This window comes from Phaenicophaeus curvirostris, chromosome 1, assembly GCF_032191515.1.
Source record: "Phaenicophaeus curvirostris isolate KB17595 chromosome 1, BPBGC_Pcur_1.0, whole genome shotgun sequence".
Lineage (NCBI taxonomy): Eukaryota > Metazoa > Chordata > Aves > Cuculiformes > Cuculidae > Phaenicophaeus > Phaenicophaeus curvirostris.
Window position 1 is genome coordinate 59,333,622 of NC_091392.1, and position 25,217 is coordinate 59,358,838.

Here is a 25,217-nt window from a genome sequence, read left to right on the forward strand (position 1 = left end):
GTTGACACATTGGAAATACCAACTCTAGAAGCTCATTGGACTGCCTACCTTTGCATAGGTTCTCCCTCAGGTTGCATCATTGCACAGAGACAGGAAAAGAAACAGTTTTCAAACCTGTTGTCCTTGATAGACAATGGATTTCTTTGGTTTATTTCTTTGAATGAAGACACTTGTGTAATAAAGAGTTATTAAAAGAGAGGAAATTGTGCAGTTCTTGTTAGGAATCTTAAATTTGAAAATATAAGCCCACATAAAATGTGTTATTTTATCCCTTGCAGTGCTGCTATTTTGAAGATTCAGTGAGAGCTAAGACTACAGAGGAATCTTGCCTCTTTCTAACCATACATGGGAGTTTTTGTGCTCTCTGCTTCTCAGATGTTTTTTCTTTTTTTGATTCGTATCCACTAAACCTTGCAGTGCCTTAGGCTAATGCACACTGAAATTTTCAATTTTTTTACAGATGAATCCTTTAAGATTTTATCGGTTCTCTTCCCCTCTGCATTTGTCCTGTGTAATGAACTCTAGAGAGCTGGAAGCAGTAGAATGTTTTTGATGTGAATAATCTGGATGAGAGTTAAAACTGGAAAACAGGTTTCTTGTTACCACTATAGAAAATGAGGTTCTCTAGGAGTGAATGGAAGTAAGGATAGCAAAAGGCTGAGAGAGAAACATGGAGTTTGAAACGAACAGGCAGTTGGAGAAGGGTAAGTCCAGTCAAAAATAGAACAACTGGCTGAAGTTCCCAGGTTAACTAGTCCTGTAGCTGCTCTGGTGTGGTGGAGTCACCACTGGGTCCTTTTTGGAATTTCTTTTAAACTGCAGTGTGTACATTTTGGTAGGTGGTGCTACTTGAGGGAATTTTAGGAAAATATAATAGCATCCTTGCCCAATTCCCCGTCACCTCGCACTCTAAGGAAGAAGGAAAGGTAGGTTGATCTCAGCTTGTTTCCTCTTCTAAGTAGTGCTGGATCCCGGTTTTCTCAGATACTCAATGTGTCTCTAGAGTGTAGTGCAATGTCAGGCATTCTGAAAGGAAATGACATTAAAAATACCAAGTGTCAACTCTTTGTTTCTGGCAATTTGATATCTTAGTGAAACTTCTTTCAGAGAGAATCTTCAGGAAGCTATATTACTTTGTTTGCTTAAAAATAGCTTGTCCTGGAAGCTTCCTAAGTGTGTTGTTCAATTCATGCATAAATACCTTAAAGCTTTTCAGAGCTGATTGGGCAAAGAATTAGTTGAATTCAAGAATTAATGTGGAATTAGAGGTCCTTCTTACTCAGGATAAAGAGTAGAGGCTCATCATCCAGGAATGTGCTTAATGTGAACAGTGTTAGCCAAAACATAAGCCTGAATCTGATGCTGATTTTGATGCTGCTGCATTATAGTTGCTCTGACAATGTTTATTTAAAGATATTGTTCTTTCATATATTGTGAAAACTAGGTTTGAACTGACTTGATAATGTACATGAGTATATACTTGATATAGCAAATATCAATTGGGAAAATAATTTATAGATCTGTGAGATTTATTATCATCCCACAGCGTGTGGGTTAATGTTCTGTGCTGCAGCTTTCTAGCTCTTTCTTCTCTTTTGCCCTTATTCCTTTTAACAAAACTATGTATTTGAGGGGAGTAGGGGAATGAACAATAAAATAGGGGATTTTTATTTTCCTTTAAAGCAATAATGTAGTTCTTATTTTGATGACATAGTATGTTTCTCTTACAGTTTCATTAGAGGATGAATTATATTCCTTACCAATTTATATAAGGAAATCAACTAAATGCATTTTAATATCTTGCTACTCAGAAGTTGAATCTTCTTGAGCAGACCATAGACTTAACAGCTAGTGCTCCAAGCCTTGGAAGCACTGAAGTAAATTGCAGTACAATTCTGGAAGCAGGTGCTTTGAAATGAGAGGAAGTGTTGGCAATAAGTTTAAGCGAGGTTAGAAAGCATTGTAAAGTTGCATGGTAACTTCCAAACCTTAACTCAGACTTTTTTTGTAGCAGTAGGGAAGTTTTGTGCAGAGAGAATCAGTGGAGAAAATATTAATTAAATTAGGGGTTAATTTAAACAGCAACCCTATGCAGTGCTACAGACTAGGGGAAGTCTGTCTAGAAAGCTGCCTGGAGGAGAGGGACCTGGGGGTGTTGGTTGACAGCCGACTGAACATGAGCCAGCAGTGTGCCCAGGTGGCCAAGAAGGCCAATGGCATCTTGACTTGTATCAGACAGAGTAGGACCCAAAACTGCACTTAAAACAGTTAGTTTCTTACCTATAATGTTACAATTCTAAGTCAAGAGTATAAGCTTAAGCCTAGCCCAATGTTAATGTCCTATAAGGGTTTGTGAGGGACTGTACGACCTTTCTGGAGCTCAGTGGTAAAGTCTTTATAGATGTTTCCATGAGGTTGCTGCAGGTGAAGTTTTTGCAGATGATCTGGTGTTTGGAGGGATTGGATCCATGATCTTATGTCGATGTCTGTAGGGGTATCAGACCAGTTGAGAGGGAGCTCCAGTTATGAGCTACTCCTTTCATTCTTATCGTCCATTCTGGAGTGATAACATCTTGGGGTATCAGTCAGCCCAGTTCCTTATTTTCTTTACCTCTTGGCATGGCTGGTAAAGGACACTGTGGGTTGCTTCGGCCCCCCTGATGGTGTTACTTCCAGCAACATGTAGGGATCCGAAAAACTCCAGGGTCATACATCAAGCCATTTCCAACGCACAAAATCCACGGTTTCCACATTCATAAGTCATCCAAGTACAACATATGTTGGTTTCTATTCATAAATCTTACCGATACTTCTGCTTTCAGGATCACCTCTGATTCTTTGTTCTCTGGCTATGGTGTAACTTTGCTATATGCGCATACTCACTTTGATATGCAGGTGGGGGTGACCAGGCACCTGTTTGGTCACCCTGATAAGCAAAGGAGTGGCGGAGACATAATGATTAGCTCGTTCTCCCAGTTCATCAAGACTATAAGCCTTACTGCACACATAGGCTTTGATGTGGCCTCTCATGTGAATTGGCCACCAGACCTCTGTCTCGCCTCCCCTCCACCCTGCAACTCTGCGAAGCAGTAGCCCTCTTCAGCAATGGGGCAAATTCTCCCAATGAAGCCTATGTTCTGCTGGATCAGATAGTAGCCTAGAGAGGGGAGAGAGGGTGTTTATCCAAGTACATCTAAAAGGTCACCCAAATGCCTCACACCCATCTTCAACTTCATTCCTTCGTTGCTGGTTCTATTCATTCCCTCCTTGAGTGGTAGAGCAGGGCTGGGGAATGGGAGTTGTGGTCAGTTGATAACAGTTCATCTCTGCTGCTCCATCCTCCATCCACTTTTCCCTTGCTCTGGTGTGTGGTCCCTCCTGTGTGTTACAGTCCTTTCAGACCTGCTTCAGTATGGGCTCTTTCTACAAGACCTGATCCAATGTGCTTTTTCTCAATGGGGTACAGCCCTTTAGGAACAGGCTGTTCCAATGTGGGTCCCACACAGGCCACCGTTCCTGCCAGAAAGACGGCTCCTGCATAGGCTCCTCTCCATGGGATGCAAGTCCTAGCAGGAACCTTCTCTGGTGTAGGCTTCAGACACACTGCAGCTTCCTTTGGGGCATATCCACCTACCGCAGTGTGGATAGCTGCTTGTCATGCCCCAGATCCATGAGCTACACTCTTGTTTCTGGGTCTTCTTTCAACCTGCACAGTCAAAGAAAGTGGTTCGTTTATCTGTGCGGCAATCCAGTGGCTGACGAGGTCATTCTCAGGGTGAAAGTCAAAAAGCAAAATTTATTCTGGCTCCGACTAAAACAAACAGACCAGAAGGCTCAGGTGCACAGCTGAGATATGGGGGTGCAACTTCCCAAAGTTGCAGAAAATAGGTTTCAGTCTGTTCAGATTACAGTCTGATCCCTGAACACAGCCAGGGTCACTCAGATTTGATCCTACGCACATCGATGCCAGTCAAGTAAACACAGTAAGGTAAATTATGTGTGTGTATGTATATATATATATAGAGAGAGAGAGAGAAGGTGGGAGTGGAGAAAGAGAGAGAGAGAGAGAAGGGAAAAGGAAGAGTCACCACATCAATGGTAATCAGCAGTTCCTTGGGAACATGTGGTCACTGCAGCAGCAGTTTCTTCCAGGCTGTGTGGTCCGAGTTAGTCTGATTGGAGTGATTGGCGTGCATGGTGTGTGGATCCTTGTGAGTTCTTTTGTAAGGCCAGCCTGTGCCACATGTCTGCAGAAGCTCCTGCGGGAGGGTCTGGCCAGGGCAGTCAGGTGGGTGTGGGTGTGTCAGTGTCAGTGCCCACCGCTTCATCTCCTCCCCTGTAGCAGGTGGCTCAGGACCTGGAGCTCGGCCAGGCAAGGGGAAATGGTGTTTACTCCTGCACGCCCTACATTGTTCATTGCTGGTGCCACAAAACAAGGGCACAAATGGCCAACCTTCAGACGAGATGTTTATGGCAAAGGGAGTCAAGTTGGACTTGACACGGCTCTAATGTTGGTCTTCCAAAGGCTGCAGGAGGACAATCTGTTTCACCATGGGCTACAGAGGAATCTCTGCTCTGGCATCTGGAGCACATACTCCCTTTCTTCTTCACTGACATGGATGTCTACAGGCCTGTTTCACATTTTTCTTACCCCGTCCCAGCTGCTGTTACAGACTTTTTTTTTCAGTCTTTCTTAAACATATAGAGATGCCACGAGCACCACTGATGTGTTCAGCATTGGCCAGTGGCTGATCCATCTCAGAGCAGTCTGGAATCGACTCTGTCTGACGTGAGGGCAGAACTCTGGTGTCTTTTCGCATATTCTTGTAGCTCCCCCTCAATCCCTACTACCAAAACCTGGACATGTAAACCCAGCGCACCATGTTGCTGGACCAAATCTGTTTACCAGTACTTATCTTCATCAGTGACACAGACAGTAGGATCACATGCACTCTCCAAAATTTGCCAGTGACATCAAGCTGAGTGGTGTGGTTGACGCACTGGAGGGAAGGGTTGCCATCCAGAGAATCTGGACAGTCTAGCAAAGTGGGCCTGTTTGAACCTTACGAAGTTCAGCAAGGCCAGGTGCAAGGGTTAGGGCAATCCCCAGTGTCAATACATGATGGAGGGTGAAGGGACTGAGAGCAGCCCTGCCAAGAAGGGCTTGGGGTCACTGGTGCATGAAAAGCTGAACATGAGCCAGCAATGTGCACTTGTCAACTTTATCCTTGCTTGCATGAAAAGAAGTGTGGCCAGCAAGTCAAGGGGGATAATTCTTCTGCTCTACTGAGACCTCACCTGGAGTGCTGTGTTCACTTCTGCAATTCTCAGCACTGGAAATACATGGACCTGATGGAGCAATTCCAGAGGAGGGCCACAAAGATGGTCATAGGACTGGAGAGCCTCTCCTATGAGGACAGGCTGAGAGAGTTGGGGTTGTTCAGCCTGGAGAAAAGAGGGCTATGATGAGACCTTATAGCAGCCTTCCAGTACCTGAAGAGGGTCCTGCAAGAAAGGTGAAGAGGGGCTTTTTAGAGGGGACTTTTTTGATAGGACAAGGGGGAACAGCTTTAAACTGAAAGAAGGCAGATGTTGATTAGGTGTAAGGAAAAAATAAATTCTACATCATGAGGGCGGTCAACAGGTTTCCCAAAGAAGTCTTGGATGCCCAATCCCTGCAAGTGTTCAAGGCCAGGTTAGATAGGGTTTTGGGAAAACTGGTCTATTGGGAGGTGTCTCTGCCCATAGCAGAGGGCTTGGAAGTGTATGATATTTAAGGTACCTTCAGCTCAAACAATTCTGTAATTCTATGGTTGTAGCCTTTTAGATGAAAGTTAAGTGTCTTGCATGTAAGAAAAGTAGTGGCTAAATTTCTAGAATGAAGACCTAGTATAGTAAAACTTGTGGACTTTTAGGGAACTGCTTTATAGTTCGCCAGTTAAATCTGTTGTGTGTTGGAAAAACACTATAAAAAAGTTACCAAAATCTTGTATGAAGCACTTAAAGTAAGGAATTCAGTTTTTTTCTGCAGAAAGTGAAATTTTTAGTAGTTTCTGTATTTTGTTGTAAAAATGAAACAGGAACAGACATAAGCCCATGCTGATTTAGTTAAAATGCAGGTGCTGAATTATATACTGATGTTAAATTCATTGGCTTAAACAGTTGTTCTGATCTTCTCTAAGGCCCTAAAATCACGTCTTCTCTCAAGTGGCAGCTATAGGCTAGAGTCTGTCTCAGTGTGGATTCACGCGACTATTCTACTGCAGGCTTTTAGTGATGATTTCTACATCCTAAGTGATTATTTCAACCTAACTTAGTTTCAATTATTTCTTTTTTGGTGGTAATGACTGTGATAGCTTTTTAAAGGAAGATGTTAATGCCTAGCATTTCAGAGACTTTGCATGGGTGATAAACAAGCCTTAATGGTAATAAGACATTCTGTTTTCTGCAACTAGGAAAGGTGTCTACTTTAAAATGTTTAAATGATCTTTTCTATTTCAGTCTAGTCTACTCACTGTTGAACTCCAAGTTTTGAACTTGACTTTGTCCTTTTATTCTACTGAGAAAACTATTAATTGTTTAACCCTTTGAGTTACTGGTTCTCAGCTCTTTCTTCAACCAGGAGTCTGTTACTGTCTTTGAATTGTTCCCCAGTGTGTCTTGCAGAGGAGAGGAGGGAGAGGACCTTGCTTATTTATTCCTGTGTTGTTCTTGTTTGCTTTCCCTTGCTTGCTGTGAAGGTAGTCTCTATACAACTTGCTTCATTCATTTTGAATGTATTACATTTCAGTTTCTTGTATTAGACAGTTGGAAGGCAGTCATGTCACACTGCTGGTGTATGTGTCTGCATATGTAATACCTTTCAATGTGACTAATTAATAGTCCACACTAATAAATGTTTACTTTATTCTATAACAACAAATTGTCAACAGCAATACAACCCCTTTAGAGGAGAGGAATTAATTTTTTATAAGATTAAGGTAAATTCTTTGTGGGATTGAAACAAAAAGGTGTTTGACCTTGGTTGAAAGACTATGCCAGCAGGGAATAACGAGTAAAGGTTACTTTAGTGATAAGTTAGAATTGGCTTCTTTTCACTCACACCTTATTGACAGCAAAATATTAAAACATCCTTACAAAGTATTTATGCTTACAAGCTGTCTTTGAAGTTGTTTGATATATCTTATGTTGAGCAGGCATAATCAGATATTCTTTTTTCCCCCAGTCGGTGTTATCCGCTGTCCAATTTGTGGTCAGGAATGTGCAGAGAGACACATCATAGATAACTTTTTTGTGAAGGATACCACAGAGGTTCCCAGTAGCACAGTAGAGAAATCAAATCAGGTAAGTGCATTAACATGTAATCTAGTTAACACCTTTTGAATGTGTGTGCATATCCTTGGCTTCTTGCTGTGTGGCCTTTTTGCTGTTCATATGCAAAAAAAAAATTTGAGGTACTTAGTCATTACATGGGTTACCTACTTTAGCAAATCAGTTGAAATCAATTAAAAATGCACGTGAACAAGATGGTTATCTTATTATAAGCTATTTTTAATTGTTGATAAAAATTGTATCATGATAAGAAAAGATAAAAGTTAGGCATAGACATTAGAATGGGAATTTCTAGATTTTGGGCAGAGCACTTGAAGCACTCTTTGAAGTAGAAACCCAAACAACACCATGTCACGAGATCTCAGTGTAAAATGGGATCTTCTAGTAAAATCAACTTTATTTTTCTTATCTCAGCACTGACAAAACATGGCACTAAATAGCTGCTGTGCAGTTACCAAGCAAGAGGCTCAAACTTCTAAGGGGAAGATGATGTGTTGTAGGGGTTTCTTGTTTGGTTTTTTTTTTTTGTGTAGGCTGCCTCTTCTTTCTTCTGCAGTCAACAAATAGACATCTCATAAAACCAAAACCTGCTTAACTGAAAGAATAGTAATACTGTTGGTTTTTTTCCTCGTGATGGTTTTTCAGGAGGAAAATACTAGCGTGGAAGCAGTACCAGATGAATAATCACATAAGACGACAGTTTAGAAGTCTCTGGTATCAAAATATTATGTGTCTTCATTTTTAGCTAGTAAGGGAGTATATCGAGTATCTCTTAACTCATAAACTTTTTATTAAACTTACTGCAAATAATTCAGCCTCTTTGTATGTTGCTGCATTCTTCATAGTAACAGTACAAAAATTTTACTGTGTCAATATGGCATGGCATTTTAACATTGGGATTTGAGGCCTTTGAAACTTGGATAAGGAATTGATAATTAAAGAAGGGCTCTTTATATTCTTGAGATTAGTCACAATCATGTAAAATTGAGTGTACTTCAATGGGTTACAGTGTGTCAGCAGTTAGAGTATCCACCAAACTCTGTTGTCAGAATAATTCAGGCACTTCCTTGGAGCTGAAGGAGGTGTCTTTTTTTGTTGAGCTTCAGAACTTGATCTGCTGGAGAGAGATACAGAGTTAATTCTACATATTTCTGCATCTGATTTGGAATCATCTGTTGTTGGATGGTGTGAGCAGATTTCGGGGAGGTTCTTCCAAGTGTTTTTGTTTTCTTAAGTTCCCTTCTCAGACGTCTATCTTACTCTTCCATTCCATATTTGTTTCTTTTTCCTCCTAACAAAAGCTAGCAGACTTGCAGTTCAGAAAGCATTTCTGTTCTTTAGCAAAGTTCCCAGGCTGAACTCAGCATACTTTCTGCAGCAGTTGAAGGCAAACCAGCAGACTTTGCTAAACCAGCAGAGTAGTACATTCATGTGCTTTTCTGCTGACTTTTTTTTTATATGGATCTAGGTGTTTAGCTAGATGCGTGGTAAGTGAACGTGTATCTTAACTCTTGGAAATGAGTGATGTACCATTCTGTTTCCTTTTAATAGATTTATTTTGGTATGGTAATGTAGCTTTTTGGATGTTCCTTTGTACTTTGACACTGGAACCATAAAAAATGCTATACCATTCTGTAAAACTATCTGTTAAAGAGTGGCCAAGTTAACTCAATAGTAGTTAAACAGATCAGTGTCCTGTTTGAGGGGGAATATTGTGAGGTTTAAGGATGGTACATGCTTTTAATCAGTCTGCCTTGTTTTGTCTTTGAAGGAAAAAAGAGAAAAGAAAGAAAAATTGTCAGGCAAGGTAGGCAACAGATCAGAGGCATTAAAGTGGAAAAAACACTGAATCTTGGGTTAAATATTGAATAAGATATCATCCAAATTCTGTCAAAAACTTTCCTATTTTATAGATATTCTCCACTGCCTTGGTTAGTTAGGCTTTGATAGTTTGGCAGGTTTAGCAGGATGTTGAAGATATTAGAATCGGATGCAAGCCGTGGGTTCTGTGCAAGTGACGTTGTGGCTTAGAAGCAGTGTTCCGTATCTATGGCTAGCCTGCATATGGGTGTTGTCAGGAATGAGTGGTTTATTTCATTTCAAGAGAGACTGCAAAAAAATGACTTAAAAAAAAAACAAACAAAAAAGTTTGGTTGTTTCAAGTTTAAAATGGTAAAATAAGGTTGCATATGGAATGTTAAAATTAATGGCTTAGAGTTTAATTTTGTCTTAGAGTGTAATTTCCTTATAGCTTAGCGTGAGTGGATAGCTTGACATAAGCGAACCTTGGGTTTAGCATTAGTGAACTTGATTTGATAGCAAGAATGACTAAGCCAAAGAAGGAAAGAAGAGATATGGGACATGTTGCCTTGCAAAGTAAGCAACAGATTGCCAAGGGAACCTTGGTACAGATAGGACAAGGGGATGGACATTCACAGAATTACTCAAGGAGGGACCCCAGGGCTGAGTCAAGCCAGAAGATAAGGAAGCTACTCCAGTACAAACCTTAAACAAAAGAGGTGACGTGCCTTGAAGCAGGAAGGAAAACCAAATAAGGAGCAAGGAGACCCTAGCCCCTGAATTGTCATATTGGACAAGCTGCCACCTGGACAGCATGTGAAGAGTGTGTGTGTTGTGGGATGAATCATAGATTGTAAGGATATGATTGCCTAGCGATTTCATCATTTGAAGTGTGTTCCTCTGGAGGCATCCAGCTCAAGGTAAAAAAACAACTCTGACAGAACCTGGGGCCTGAACTCTTCCTTGCAATCAGGAGCTCTTCTGTAACAGATTTCTTGTAAGACTTAGCAAAAATTATTGGATGCCGAAGAGAAGTCTGAAAATGAAAATGAATTATACTTGATTCATAAGAAAAGTGGGAAGGAGATTTTAACCCAAGAGATGTTACTGAACCCAATACTAAATTTGAATAATAATAGGGTAAACAATTGAGGGAAATTTAGAAACTTAGCAAAGGAAAACTTTTTAATGCCTGTGCAAAGCCATGAAAGTGAGAAGTGTTGGTGTTGATATTGGTGCAGAAGAGAAGATCATATTCATAACATTAGTGTTGCTGCAGCATATTGAACCTGTGGTGCATTTTAGTTCATAGCTTCTGTGTCCAGAAGAGAACATGTACAAAAATACTTTTTGATAGTGAGAATGCTTTCTGTACCTTTATCGGTTACTGACTTGAGAATTTTAAATGTTTTAGTAGGAATGAAGAACACTTGGACTTTATGTGAGATACCGGGAATGTAGTAACAAAGCAAATGGCAAATTTAGATCTGATTTTAGAACCGGAAACTAGGACAGCAAGTCTAACTGGCTTAGTAGAGCAATCATTGAAGACAATTTAGAACAAATAGTTTCTGTAGTTTTCTAGAGTGCTGGAGTAGCCACTATTCAAAGAAGAACTACTGTGCTAAATAGCTTATCAAAGCTCTAGTCATGGCCAAAATCTCGTTGAAAACCACTTTTTTTTAGGGCAGTGGGTACTACAGTCAAGAAGAGTCACAATATGGTTTTCTAGTTTGAGGAGAGGCAGCTGTTGATGGCATGTTGAGGAAAGGAGGATATGTTGATCACAGTTCATGCATTTTGAGATTTCGCTAAGTGGTTCAGATTTCGAGTTGCATATAGGTGAGAATGTCCTGGAAGACAGGTGCTTTCTATGGTGTTTTTTCGTATGTGCCAAGAGATACTTAGGTAACTATTTGCACTGATAATTTTTTGATCTTCTAGAGGAAACTATTGCTTCTAATTTAAGGTGGTGAATTTGGAACATTAGTTCACTGAATGTTCTTCTGGACTACTTTACTCTCTTCCTTTGAAACTTGGGAACCTTTACTTATTTAAACTCTTCAATACTCAAATTATATTTACTTGGAAGAGTGGTTGGTTACTACAGTAGAGAGAAGACAGTTCTTGCATGTAAATATGGTTTTAAGTAAATACACAAGCTTTTACAACAGAAAAAATAGTACTTACCTGTGACATGCTGAGCAATTTCAGCTTTCCTTGAATTTGAATGAAGGTTGAATGAAGACTTCCTGGGGTTATAAATGCTAAAACGAGTAACTGCATTAAATATAATTACAAGGAAAACTCAATTGAAAATAAGTATCTGTCTAACCAGTACAAAGGCTTACAGGTTAACTATGGAGAATTCTCTTTGAAATCTCTGAAGCATTGCTTGTATGAGTCACAAAAATACGAGTGAAATAAGTTTTAGGTTTTGTAAGAGTATAGCAAATATTTGCAGTAATTGTACTTCCATGTATTTAGCTACATGACTTACTCTAATAACTAGGAGTTGTAGCAAAATCCAGGCTTTATCTGAAAATGCATATTTCAAATAAAAAGTAAGTAGAAGCAAATCCAGTTTCTACCTAAAAGGCATTGCTATTTTGACAGCATGAGTTACGATGTTTATGAAAAATTTTAGAAATCTGTCTGTCTTCCTCTTGGTGCATTTGAAAAATATGAAGTTGAAATATATATTTTGGGGACTACAAAGGAGGAATTTCAGTTTATTTGGCAGCATCTGATCGTTGGTTATTGAATCACAGCCTTCATCTCATTCCAACCATAGCAGGTCAAACCAGTTGGACCAAAACCCATAAAACATATTGAAAAAAGAAAATAGACAAAGAACTTAAAATTTAGGGGGAATGAATAACTGGCATATATGCCCTGGCATATAGCAAGTTTTATCTGCCCAAGTTTGCTAAGGGTGACCTGAAAAGGCTGTTGTTGGTTGTTTTTCTGGTGGTTTTTTTTTTTTTTCCTTTTTTTAAATGGAGTTCCTGCTTTTTTCTTTTTTTTGCTTAAAGAATGGCTGAAAAACTTTTTTACTGTTATTTTTTGCTTTACTTACTTTGTTTTCACTGTTGAGTTTTTTACACTAGTGGAAGAGTTAGGCTACTTGTGTTTTTACAAATTGGAAGTTTTAGCATTAAGATGGAGAGCCTTGCTAAACTGAACTTACAACCTTCTTGCAGAATATGGTTCCACAAGCTGTTTTTCACTAAGAAATTGCTGAACAGATAGTTAGGAGAAAGAAATAGATAAGATAACGTAAGAAATATTACCTTATGGTACAGGACGGTATATGCTTAGGAATGTAAGTATTTATAAAGAACAGATTGGGCCAAGAAACATAATATGGAAAATTTAGCCATGTAATAGCTTTGGGATAGGTTGTAAATTTGGGGAGAGGGTGGTCTTGCCTTGAAAGAAATGGTGTAAAAGCCTTCTTGCTAGGAGGTGGTGCTCCCGTGAATGCAATCATGAATAAATGTCTAACACTGCTTTGTGAGATGCATGCCTCAGTTTACCTATTTGAATCGTCTTTCTCACACTAGGAAAAGAAATATCCAATCTCTTTTTCTTCACTTTAACTATACCACCTCTGGGTATCTGGGGGCATAGTGTGATCATACCTCTCTGGCAACAGGATTGATTTTAAAAATTCTTTCGTGTCCTACAGAACTTGTCTGCCCAGTCAGCAGTGCTAGTGTAACTGGTCCTTGGACTACAATGATGTAATCAATCAGATTTTACACCACAGTCTAGCAGAGGGTTGCATTGACACTTCTGAGGAGGCAACGGAGAAGGAAGAGAATTTCGTTCTTGGGAATTCCTGCTAGAGAAAATACAGAGTTGAAGTAGTGCCTCAGTAATACTTCTAATTTTTTTTCAAGAACCTGTGCCAAATTCTTAAGAATATTCTTTTTATTGCCAAATACTGTTGGAATTAAGAGTTAGGAATAAACACAGTTTTTCTGTTTCCTGATTACAATTCACTTCTTTTTAATTGCTTTACCCATTTTATTGACCCTTTTATGATGTCCCAACTTTGATGTTTCTCCCTAGTGAACTAGTCTGGATAGGACTAGAATTTTTATTGTTAAGAGAAGAGGGGAAGAAAAATAAACACCAAGAAGAAACTGAAAAAAAATAAAGATTTTTAAAAATAAAGCTTTCAGGCCTTCTTTTTGTAAAGAAGCAGAAAAAGGGGCACAAGCCCTTTTCTTTCTCCTTTGCAGGTCATCTTTAATGAAACGGACCTGCTTCAGACTCCAAGTGACAACAAGAGGGGTCAACAACCCATGTGTTGTAACTTCATTTCTCAGAATATATTTGCTTTGAGAGGCAACATGATCCAGAAGAATAAGCACAGCACTGGGAGTCTTGTGTTCAAATTCCAGTTCTGTCAGTAACTTGCTTTGTGGCCTAAGGCAAATTTTGCGCTAATTTTCCTCTTTTTCTTGAAGGGTAAACTTGGATGTGGTTCTACAAATATATTATTGTAGAATCATAGAATGGTTTAGTTTGGAAGGGACCTCAAAGGTCGTCTACTTCCAACCCCCCTGCCATGGCCAGAGACACTTCCACCAGATCGGGTTGCTCAAGGTCCTATGCAACTTGACCTTGAACACTTCAACTTCTCTGGGCAACCTGTTCCTGTGTCCCACCACCCCCATAGTGTAGAATTCTGTATTATATCTAATCAAAATCTGCCTTCTTTCAGCTTAAGGCCATTGCCCCTTGTCATATCGTGCCCTTATAAAAAGGCCCTCTTCAGCTTTCTTGTAGGGCCCCTTTAGATATAGAAAGGCCACGATAAAGTCTCTGCAGAGCCTTCTTTCCTCTGTGCTGAACAACCCTCAGTTCTCTCAGCGTGTCTTCATAGGAGAGGTGCTCCAGCCCTCTGATCATCTTTGTGGCCCTCCTCTGGACTCACTTCAACAGGTCCATATCTTTCCTGTGCTGAAGTCTCTAGGACTGAATGCAACACTCCAGGTAAGGTCTCACAAGAGCAGAGTAGAGGGACTGAATCACCCCTCTTGACCTGCTGGCCACACTTCTTTTGATGCAGCCCTGGATACAGTTGGCTTTCTGGGCTACAAGCATGCATTACCAGCTCATGTCTAGCTTTTCATGCACCAGTGCCCCTAAGTCCTTGGCAGGGCTGCTCTCAATCCCTTTATACCTGAGCATGTATTGAGGTTGTCCTGACCCAGGTGCAGGACCTTGCACTTGGCCTTGTTGGAATTCACGATGTTTGCATGAGCCCGCTTCTAGAGTCTGTCCACATTCCTCTGGATGGCATCCCTTTTCTCCAGCCTGTCAGCTGCACCACTCGGATTGGTGGTGATGGCAAACTTCCTGAGAGTGACTTTCTCTGTCACTGGCAAAGATGTTAAAAAATACCAGTCCCAATACCAACCCCTGAGGAATGCCACCCATTGCTGCTCTCCACTTGAACATGGAACTGTTGACCACAACCCTTCGAGTGTGACTAACCAGTCAATTCTTTATCCACTGAGTGGTCCACCCATCAAATCCATGTCTCTGCAGTTTACAGGCAAGGATGTCATGTGGGAAAGTATCAAATGCTTTGCACAAGTCCATGTAGATTACATCAGTTGCTCTTCCTTTATCCACCAGTGCTCTAAGGCTGTTGTAGAAGGCCACCAAATTTCTTAGGCAGAGTTTGCTCTTGTAAAGCCATGCTGGCCATCATCTATCACATCTTTCTTCTCTATGTGCCTTAGCGTATTTTCCAGGAGGATATGTTCCACGATCTTGCTGGGCTCAGAGGTGAGACTGACTGGCATGTAGTTCAGTGGGTCTTCTTTATTAAAAATAAGAGATATGCTTCTCCTTTTCCAGTCAGTGGGAATTTGTCTGCATAGGATATAAATATTTGCCTTCTCTTTAACTTTATCTGTATTTATCTTATGCGGGTGCAGAAGCTATTTTTTTTAATCAAACTGAAAAATAAGATTTTCTCCCTGTTGCTCCTGCTAGCAGAATTCTATCATTGGGATCTGTAGGATATACCCACCTTCAGATGTCTTGAGGCATTTGTTTGTGGCATCACTAAACATTCATAGAAATGGATGGTAGTTACCTAAACAAATATCTGCAGAAGCATGTGCATTATTTTTACCACAAAAAGACCCTTGAAGGTATGACTACAGATGGATTGTAAGGGAGGAGTTAAAAATGAAAGAATGTTACAAACACGTGAAGTGATTATGTCCATCATTCATAGTTTCTAACCTGTTGTTTGAATTATGAGTCTAGGAATTTTTTTCTTGTGTATGTATTCACTCTATGCAGAGTGGTTTTGGTCTGCTATTAGATTTGTTTTTCTTAATTAATCTTTTTCTGAATCTCTTCGTTATATTCCACAGGAATTAACAGGCCACAGTTTAAAAATTATTATGCATTGGTAGCAAATCTGTTCTAGGGCAGCTTTACTGATAAGCTTAACTGGAATGCTCTCTTCAAACGGTGATGCAGAGATTCTTGAGAAGAGCCCTACTGTTCAGTACGATGTATGCTTTCTGAAACTCTAAGCAGATGAACAGAAACTAGAATTAAAGGTTCTGTGTGAACTGTAGGAGGCTTCTAAAATCAGAGCAGTGCTGATTGTGTTTAGTCTTTAGTAAATATTTCAAAAGAGCATATTGTAGATAGTAAACATTATATGGCTCCTAAGTGTGCAGTGTCAGGCAGAAAGTAATGGTTTGACTTCTGTCATGTCAGGTAAAGATCGTAGAGAACACTGATAAAGTGAGCACTTTTATTGAAAGTCACATTCAATTACAGATATTGTAATTACAATTATAAATATATTGTAAAATACAATATATGCAGATATTTATAGTGTTTATGCACCTCAGGCAGTTTTCCATTCTCATTTCACAGTTCTCAGAACACTGTAAAAGTGCACTGATTGTACATGAACAATAGCTTGTATGCATATTCCGTATTTATTTTAACAGTTACCTTTTCTTCCTCACATCAGGTCTGTACAAGCTGTGAAGACAATGCAGAAGCTAATGGGTTTTGTGTGGAATGTGTAGAATGGTTGTGCAAAACCTGCATCAGAGCTCACCAGAGAGTTAAATTCACAAAGGATCATACAGTAAGACAGAAAGAGGAAGTATCTCCAGGTAACACACTTGATTTACAGTTTCACAAAGAATGTGTGTCTGTATTGGGAAACTGTATTAGACCACCACGCTTCTTTTTAAAACGATAAATTTCAAAAATTGTGTTGCTTAATCCTAGTAAATGTAAGAGAAGAGATCCATTATGATAAAACTGTTCGGTGCATATGAATTAGAGGAACCATGTTATTTTTCTGGTTGGTAGTGGATATGTTTGAATAGTTTCCTGCCTCCCAGTCACTTATTTCAATTCCTTTCATAATGTTGCAACCATTTGAATCAATCAACAAGAAGGGCCAGAAGGAGGATCTGGGGAACTATGGGCCTGCTAGCCTGACCTCAGTGCCGGGGAAGGTTATGGAGCAGGTCAACCAGAGTGCCATCACACAGCACTTAGAGTATAACCAGATGATCAGGCCCAGTCAGCACAGGTGTAGGAAAGAACAGGTCCTGCCTGACTAACCTGATCTTTTATGACAAGGTGACCCACTTAGTAGATGAGGGAAGCCCGTGGATGTTGTCTACCTAGACTTTAGTAAAGCCTTTGTCACAGTTTACCACAGCATTCTCCTGGAAAAAGTGCTCGTGACTTGGACAGGCACACTCTTTGCTGGGTAAAAAATCAGCTGGATGGCCGGGCCCAGAGACTTGTGGTGAATAGAGTTAAATCCAGTTGACGGCTGATCACAAGTGGTGTTCCCCAAGGCTCAGTGTTGGCACCACTTCTGTTTAATATTTTTATGGACGATGTAGATGAGGGGATTGAATGCTCCTTCAGTAGGTTTGTAGATGACACCAAGCTGTGTGGGAGCGTTGATCTGCTTGAGGGAAGGAAGACTTTACAGAGGGATCTGGACAGGCTGGATCGATGGGCCAAGGTCAGCTGTATGGGGTTCAACGTACCTGAAGGGTAGCTTCCAGTAGGATACTTTGGAGATGCATATTATGTTCTGTCTTCCACATTCAGATGTGGTTAATCAAAAGTGAGTACTTAGTGTCCTTTTAGGAGGGGAGAAAAGTAATAGGTAAAAGTGTCTGACTGTTATGCTGGACATGCCTTGGTGGTTAGAATGTTCTCTGTGCATTTGAGCCTCCTCCTCCTCCTGGTCTGCTGGTCAGTTTCAAATAATTTTGACTGAAGATAGAGATTTGAAATTACCTTCTTCCAGGCTTCATGAAAATAAAGATCTTATTGATCTGCAGTGAAGGATGGGCTGTAGCGTGAATCCAGTTTTTATTACATGACATATAATCCTCATGAATTCAGTGTCCATCCTAACTCATAAGAAATTAGGCTTTGTTGGTTAAATTAGTAAAAGAATAGATTTTGTTTCTATCATCTGGTGGTGGTACCTATGCTCTTTGGTATTTGCTTCTGAGAAACTGAAGAGACCTATAACCCATTTAGGATGATATCCTGAGGGTATGTTAGTACCTTCTTGTTGGTATTTTCTCTATGTTTTACACTGTTGAATGACTGTGTCTTGATATCCTCAATCCCCCTTTCACCATATGACTGAGAAAGAAGAAAGAACAACTAATTAAGTCAGGAATCTTCTCATTTCTATTTAAGAAAGGAACTTGCTGGTTGTGCAATGTCCTTTGCAACTGCAACAGTACTTGCTTTTGTAAATACTTTTGTGGTGCCTTAATAAGTTACAGTAAAGTAGGTTCTAGATGTTTTCCATGAGAGAGAATGTTAGCTCGATGCTTAGTCAATAGTGAGACATTGTAGCTTGAGCTTGCAGCTCTTATATTCTTGATTAGGTGGCCTGATACACACTTCCAGTATCTAGGTGAGGAGTATAGTAAGGAAAAACAGGAGAATGCAAATCTTTAATTGTTTCAAGACTGGACTGATATCTTGCTTTATTCAACAGAGGCAGTTGGTGTGACCAGTCAGCGACCTGTGTTTTGCCCTTACCACAAAAAGGAGCAGTTGAAGTTGTATTGTGAAACCTGTGACAAGTTGACCTGCCGAGACTGTCAGTTACTAGAACACAAAGAGCACAGGTATCTGAAGTATATATTTAATGCAACCAACTTACAGGATGATAGTTTGAAGTTGATTGTAGCTCTGGCTATATGGAATACAGTTATGTGGAAAAAGTACAAAATAAAATTTTCTGCTCAGAAATTAAGCTTACAAATAAACAGAGATTGTATGCAAGAGGGTGTGGCTGATAAGTGTGATAGTTTAGAATAAAGCCTAATTTTTCAAGTGTTTTAATCTGGTGACTTAAGCACAAGACCTTTCTTTACAGTCAATTTCCTTGGGTAGAATTTGTTGCTATGCAGCTCTTCGGAGAGTCCTCAGAAAGCCCAGGGACTATGTTATGCAACTGTACACTTATGTGTAATTTCTCCATTTGCCCTTCAACAAGATGATTATATAACAGAACATTACCAAACAATTTCAGAATGGAGCAAATGGGCTTTTCTTCTGGGAAGAGCCCTTTAAAAAGAAGAGTAAACCTGGTCTGTACTGTACTTGGAGGACACTATGTATCGCATTCAGATCTTTGGGTTGCTATTCTTTGATGATCTCTTAGTGGCCACAGAAAATGAAGAGCAGGTTTATATACAGCTTCTGAGTATGGGCCTTGCTGGCTAGCTAACACAAACAGTAATGGTCTGGGAGAGATGTACTCTTAGGTTAAATGTTAATATACTCACTGTACCTGATGCAACCACCCAAAGAACTTGCTTGCCTAACTATATGAAGAACAGTAGTCAGAGAAGCGTTAGCCGTTGTTGTTCCTTGGAACAGGCTAAGCCTTGCTCTTGCAGAGTTGCAGTCATCAGTTCTCCTTTTCTTAGGATTTATACCCCTTCCAGAATGTGCCACCTCTTTTTTCCCTCAGATTGTTGATGTTTTCAGTTCCTTGATTTAAAATGTTGCTGACTTCTACTGACTCAGCGATCTCTCTTCTTTCTTCTGTTTCTACATCCCTATCTTGTGTGAAGTAATAGCTTACATGCACTTTCACTTACGAAGTGATGGCTACAGCACAACGTTAATGGTGATGCTATGGTCATGCAGTATCCCATCATATTTATGGAAGTCCTTCTCAGAACATAAAAATTACAGAAAATATACTATAAATTCAAATATGCAAAAAATATATCGGCATTTGCTGACATGTACTTCGATGAGGACAGTTAAATTCTGAACATTAGGGCATCTTTCTTCAATTAAACAAGTCTTTAGTAAGGCACTCTGATTTTTAGCAAATACATCACACCTTTTGCATTTATAAATACTCACTGTTATTTACTACAGGTACCAGTTTATAGAAGAAGCTTTTCAGAACCAGAAAGTGATCATTGAGACGCTAATCACCAAACTGATGGAGAAGACTAAGTATATAAAATATACAGGGAAGCAGATTCAAAACAGGTAGGTATCAGATTTTGAGGTTGAAATTGACAAAAAGGTTAGATTTATATAGCTGCAACTTCTTGAAATGTTTAAATTAGTGCATTTTGTACGTCTTTCCTTTTATCCTTACAGAAAGAGAAATTGTAAAATCATTAATTTGCTATAGTGACTGTTGCCTGTTTAGTGTTGGGTAACCCTTCTGCTCAGTTTGTCAACTTAATGGGCACCAATAGCTCGGGTGCAACAAAACAACTTATGCAATAAACTGTAGAAGGCACTTATTTTTCCCCACTGTCATCACACTTATTTTCTTAGGGTAGATCCATCTTAGAAAGTGAAAGGTTATGACTCATCTTTTCGTAATGCTTGTGACACATACTTGAAGATTTATGTAATACTTCTAGGCTTGGGGCTTTATTCACTCGGTGCTACAAATCTAGAAGAAAAATAAATCTGTAAAATGTGTCCTGCAGTAGGCCTTTGTAACTGCTCCTTCAGCAGAGTTCAAAAGCAGTACCCAGGAAGATTCAATGCAGTATGGGACACTGAATGCAACTTGAACTTCTCTCTTTGCCTGTCTTTGAGGATGGTGGAGATGGAGAAAAAAGCAGCGCTCTTCCTTTGGTGCATCTGAGTGGTTATTCTCTTTTGCATTTTAGCAGTTGTGGTTTTCACAATATAAGTTTATGCTTTGCTGTTATGAGTTTAACCATTAGTGTTGGAACAGCTAAATCAGAGTGTTTATTGCTTTTGTTTCTCGAATGCCATTCTACCTTAAATGAAAATGAGACCTAAGCAGTTTTGATTGCCATGGACTGTTTCAGAAATACGCTGGACAATTAAAAATCAAGAATTTTAATTACAATGAGCATTTAATTTCTTTCAGTGGCAGATGTCAGTAATTTTACAGACTTGTGGCATTAGAATTTGCCACCAATTAATTAATTTTATCATAGGTCACTTGTACTTGCTCCTTCTATTTCTCCCAGTAATTTTCCTGACTATAAGTATCTGTTGGTATATGTGTTATTGGGTGCATATGATCAAGAAATATTATAGACTCAGCGGCAGAGCATGTGGGGGGTGTTTAATACCGCTTGAAGGGTGGGTTTGTGAGCTAAAGATCATTATTTTTTATACTCTCTACTTACAGAATTCTTGAAGTGAATCAGAATCAAAAGCAGGTGGAACAGGATATTAAAGTTGCCATATTTACACTGATGGTAGAAATAAACAAAAAGGGAAAAGCTCTGCTGCATCAGTTGGAGGTAATTTCATTTCTAGCATAAGAAACAAAAATGTCAGACTTAATATTTTTTGGTGTGGATTCACATTAAAATAAAATTGATTTCTAGCACCAGCCACCTGTGCATTTCCTATTGCAATTCCAAAGTGAGAGATGTCCCACATAAGCCAAATGAGCAAGTGGGGTTTTCGGGGAGACAGGGGATTTGATTTTGGGAGGTGATGGTGTTGTTTAGTTTGTAATTATGTATGTTCCCTTCTTTGTGAATCAGGGCTGTCTCTGAGTCCAGTTTCTTTCTCCTTGCTTTTGCAAGTCATAATTCTATGCGTCATTTCCATAAAAATTCTTCATATATTCAGCAATCCAATAGCACATAAAGGAGAGAATTGTCTAGAAGGGGTACCTGGAAAAACATTACCTCCAATTGTGTTTTAGAAAGTGTGTGTTTGTATAGAGAGGCACACATAAATATGAAAATGTGCCATAAGAGAAAATGGGAATCTGCACTGAAAGTCCTGATATCTTGAATAAATGTACACTAGCTTCTCTATTTGATAGCTGCAGTCATGGGGCAGAGGTGCTTTTTAGAAGAGCTACGTGAAACCACTTGATCATTGTGAATTGCAAATATGAAAGCTAATGCCTGTTAACTGTAAATTGAACCCTTTGACTGGAACTGCTTTTCTGCTTGCAGACTCTGGCAAAAGAGCATCGGATGAAACTTCTGCAGCAACAACAGGAAGTGGCAAGTCTCTCTAAGCAGCTGGAACATGTCATGAATTTTTCCAAATGGGCAGTTTCCAGTGGGAGCAGCACAGCATTACTGTACAGCAAACGCTTGGTAAGGTTAGGAAGGTAGCTCTTCCCATTTACTGAGAAACTACAGTTGAGGCACACATGCACACGCATGCTTGTCAGTAATACTAAGGAATTAAACTTTTTAACGACTTTCTACTAATTTGAGTATTTGTATATAACTTTTCATGGTTTTCTCTTAAATGTAAATACAGTATATTTCTAATAATTTAGCTCTCTGGTCATTATTCTCTCCTGTTACACTACCATAGAATTGGTTTAGATCTACAGAAGTAGGAATAACTCTTTCTCTCTGGAGTGAAAACCATGAAGCCATGAAAAACTGGGAAAATTGTTGCATGACCTGCATCATCAAGATTCTTTTCAGTACTTGCTACAGCTTCTGAGTTCAGAGAAGGACAGAGTTTATATATAGTAGTCTGATACACAGCATTTTAATGTAAAAATTACTGTACTGCCTTGTTCTGTCAGACTCATCTTCAACTGAAAGTCTTCAAAAATTGATAAAAATGAAGCTGAGTCTTTTGCTTGTCCATGCAAACAGTTACGAAGCTAAAAATATCAATGCTATAATGACGCGTAGGATCGGAGTGCATGCAGTCTCACTAAGCTGACTGCTTTTGATAAACTGAAATCGTAAATACTTGAAAAGAAGAACAAGGAAAAAGCTGACAATGATTTGTCCAGAGTTTGCTAGATTGTGCTAGTCTGATGACGGAAATTTGTGACAATGTTGAGGAAAGGTGCTAGATCCCTTTTTCCTAATTCCTGTAACTGGATCACAAAGTTTTATTCTTTATTTTCTCATTGCATAGCTGACAACCTACTTAGGGGGGATTGTGGGGAATTTTCTGTTTCGTTTGAGGTTTCTTGGATTTGGGTGGTGAGTTTTTTAAGGTGTATTTTGTTTAGGGCTTTGGATTTTTTTGGTACCCATTGAAATGCTGTGGACTGTGGAATATTACTGGATTTTATCAAGTTGCTTCAGGTGCTTAGATTTGGCCTGCTTTATACTGCCTCAGCCAGTAATATTTTTAAGTTGAGTAGAGAAAAAGAGCATCAAACTAAGTCATGTTGTTTATAACTGTTTAGTGTTGCCACAAAGACTTCTGCTATGTAAATAAGAAAACAAGTTATGTTGCAAGTGTCTTAATCTTATAAATGTTATGCAGTTGAAGAAAAAGACCATCTAGTCCATAAAGCCTCAGCAAATAAGAAATATTTCTCAAAGGAACAGATGAGCTTTAGGGTCCTGATTTTTTTCTGAAAGTTGCTGTTATTTGGAAGTAGCTAGCCTGTCTTTGAACATCTGGATAATCAGTTCCTTAACAGTGATGCATAGAGGAGCAGGGGAGACTTCTGCTCCAGCATATCCAGCCACTTGAAATTAGGAGGAAGGCATGCACAGCAGACTTAAATGTAGAGTTACAGCTGGGAGGCAGTGTCTGATCTTAAGGGAAATAGGAAGGGAACAGTTTCCTAGCCTAGTTCTCTAGCACAAACTAAACAGTGGTAGCTACTGCTATTACTGACAGGAGGAAACTAGTATTGAGTTATGTACAATATATGTGCATACACAATAGGAGGAATATATAGAGCAAACAGCGAGGAGAACTATGTGCAACAGTGTGACAACTGTGTTATTGGTGAGAGGAGAAAAGTCTAGAATTTCTGTAGTGTAGTATACTTGATTCTGGCACTGTACATAGAAAAGTTAGGAAATCTGTATTCAAAATATCAGTGCCCTTAAAAATTTTCCATGGTCACAACAAAAACTTAAGTCTTGCTAAATGCTTTTTTATCTGGTCTAAAACTGAAAGAAAACACTTGTAAACTAGAAGCTGTCATAAAATTGTTATATAAAAGATAACTACTATAATTTGAAACAGGTAAGATTTTTTAAGTATGTCTCTTGAGCTTTTCTAAGAAACAATCAGATTACTCAAGAAAAATAAGTCCTTTTCTGTGTTTGCAGTGTGTTATTCTAAAATTAGCACCTGTGTTATATATTTCTAATGAAACAGCTGCAAGAAAATACTTTCTAGGAACTAGATAAACGTTGAGCATTTGATAGAGTATTCTGCTTGGGTAATGTAATCATATTGCAGCCCTTTGGAATCAAGGAGTTGGAAGAGTCTGAAAATATCTGTGAATCCGAGGGTTTTCAAAGACAAAGCTTATAAAACTCTTCTTCGGCTCTATGAAGAGTACTTCAATTTCTTACAAAGGAAAATTCTCTGTGATGATACTTGTTGCCATAAGAATTAAGTACTTTTAAGGCTTTTTCAGGTTTTTTGTTGATATTCTTGATTTTGGGGTTTTGTTTTTGGGGATTGTTTTGTGGTTTTTTGTTTTGGTTTGGCTTGGTTTGCTTTGAAGGACGTTGTGGAGAGGAGGGTGCTGGCCTCTTCTCCCAAGTGACAGGGGACAGGACAAGAGGGAATGGCCTCAAGCTCCGCCAGGGGAGGTTTAGGCTAGACGTTAGGAAAAAATTCTTTACAGAAAGGGTCATTGGGCACTGGAACAGGCTGCCCAGGGAGGTGGTTGAGTCACCTTCCCTGGAGGTGTTTAAGGCACGGGTGGATGAGGTGCTGAGGGATATGGTTTAGTGTTTGATGGGAACGGTTGGACTCGATGATCCGGTGGGTCTCTTCCAACCTGGTTATTCTGTGATTCTGTGATTTTTTTTAAAAGACTTTTTATGCTGTTTGGATACATGGCTCTGGCCCCAGAGAAAAAAAACTTCTTTTATTTCTGTTCTAGATTACATATCGACTACGGTATCTTCTCCGAGCACGGTATGATGCTTCACCAGTGACTAACAATACCATCCAGTTTCACTGTGATCCTAGCTTCTGGGCTCAAAATATTTTCAATCTAGGTATGATAAAGTTTTGTTAGGACTTTATCGTCTTGATCCTATTTTGAATGCAGCTTTCATTTTCTGAAGATAAATAGCCTCCACACTATTAATTTCTTAGTTTCCTTTGATAGATTTATTTCCTTAACTGTAGAAGATATTTAAAGTGAATTGAATGGGAAAAAGTATTATTTATGAATACTTACAATAAAGTGATAACAAACTTACCTTGCTTGAATGGTACGTGTGGTGGTGAAAATAACAGCTTTCAGATACCTGGGCAATACACATGCCTTCTGACTTCTGAAACAAGGAATGCCATCTATAACTCTACTTCACGTAGCAAGAAAGGATTCCAGAAACCAGTCCCATTCTGCATCTTCCAGGCCTTTCTTCTACTTCAGTTCTGTCTTCCCAAGATGAAGGCCCTTTCAGGAGCATAATATGTCCAAGAACCCCAATTTCCTCCCTTATCGTTCTGAACAGTAGTCCTTGAAGAACTAAGATAAAGAGGAGGCCAGAATGCAAAAAAAACCCCAGAAAAACAGGGAAGAGAATACTACTTTTTGACGGTTGCCTGGCTTTTAGATTATGTTTCCTGAAGTTGTGGGG

The 25,217-nt window shown here is 39.3% G+C and overlaps 1 protein-coding gene across 1 annotated transcript in view; it reads left to right on the forward strand.

The window, feature by feature from the left end:
* The window catches only part of TRIM24 (tripartite motif containing 24), a 61,440-nt gene that overhangs the window by 17,201 nt on the left and 19,022 nt on the right, over positions 1–25,217 (forward strand). The window contains exons 2-8 of the mRNA XM_069858867.1: positions 7,226–7,344; positions 16,157–16,304; positions 18,182–18,314; positions 19,585–19,701; positions 20,837–20,951; positions 21,624–21,770; positions 24,509–24,626. Coding sequence (XP_069714968.1) covers positions 7,226–7,344; positions 16,157–16,304; positions 18,182–18,314; positions 19,585–19,701; positions 20,837–20,951; positions 21,624–21,770; positions 24,509–24,626 — 897 coding nt within the window. The remainder of the gene's footprint in view (positions 1–7,225; positions 7,345–16,156; positions 16,305–18,181; positions 18,315–19,584; positions 19,702–20,836; positions 20,952–21,623; positions 21,771–24,508; positions 24,627–25,217) is intronic.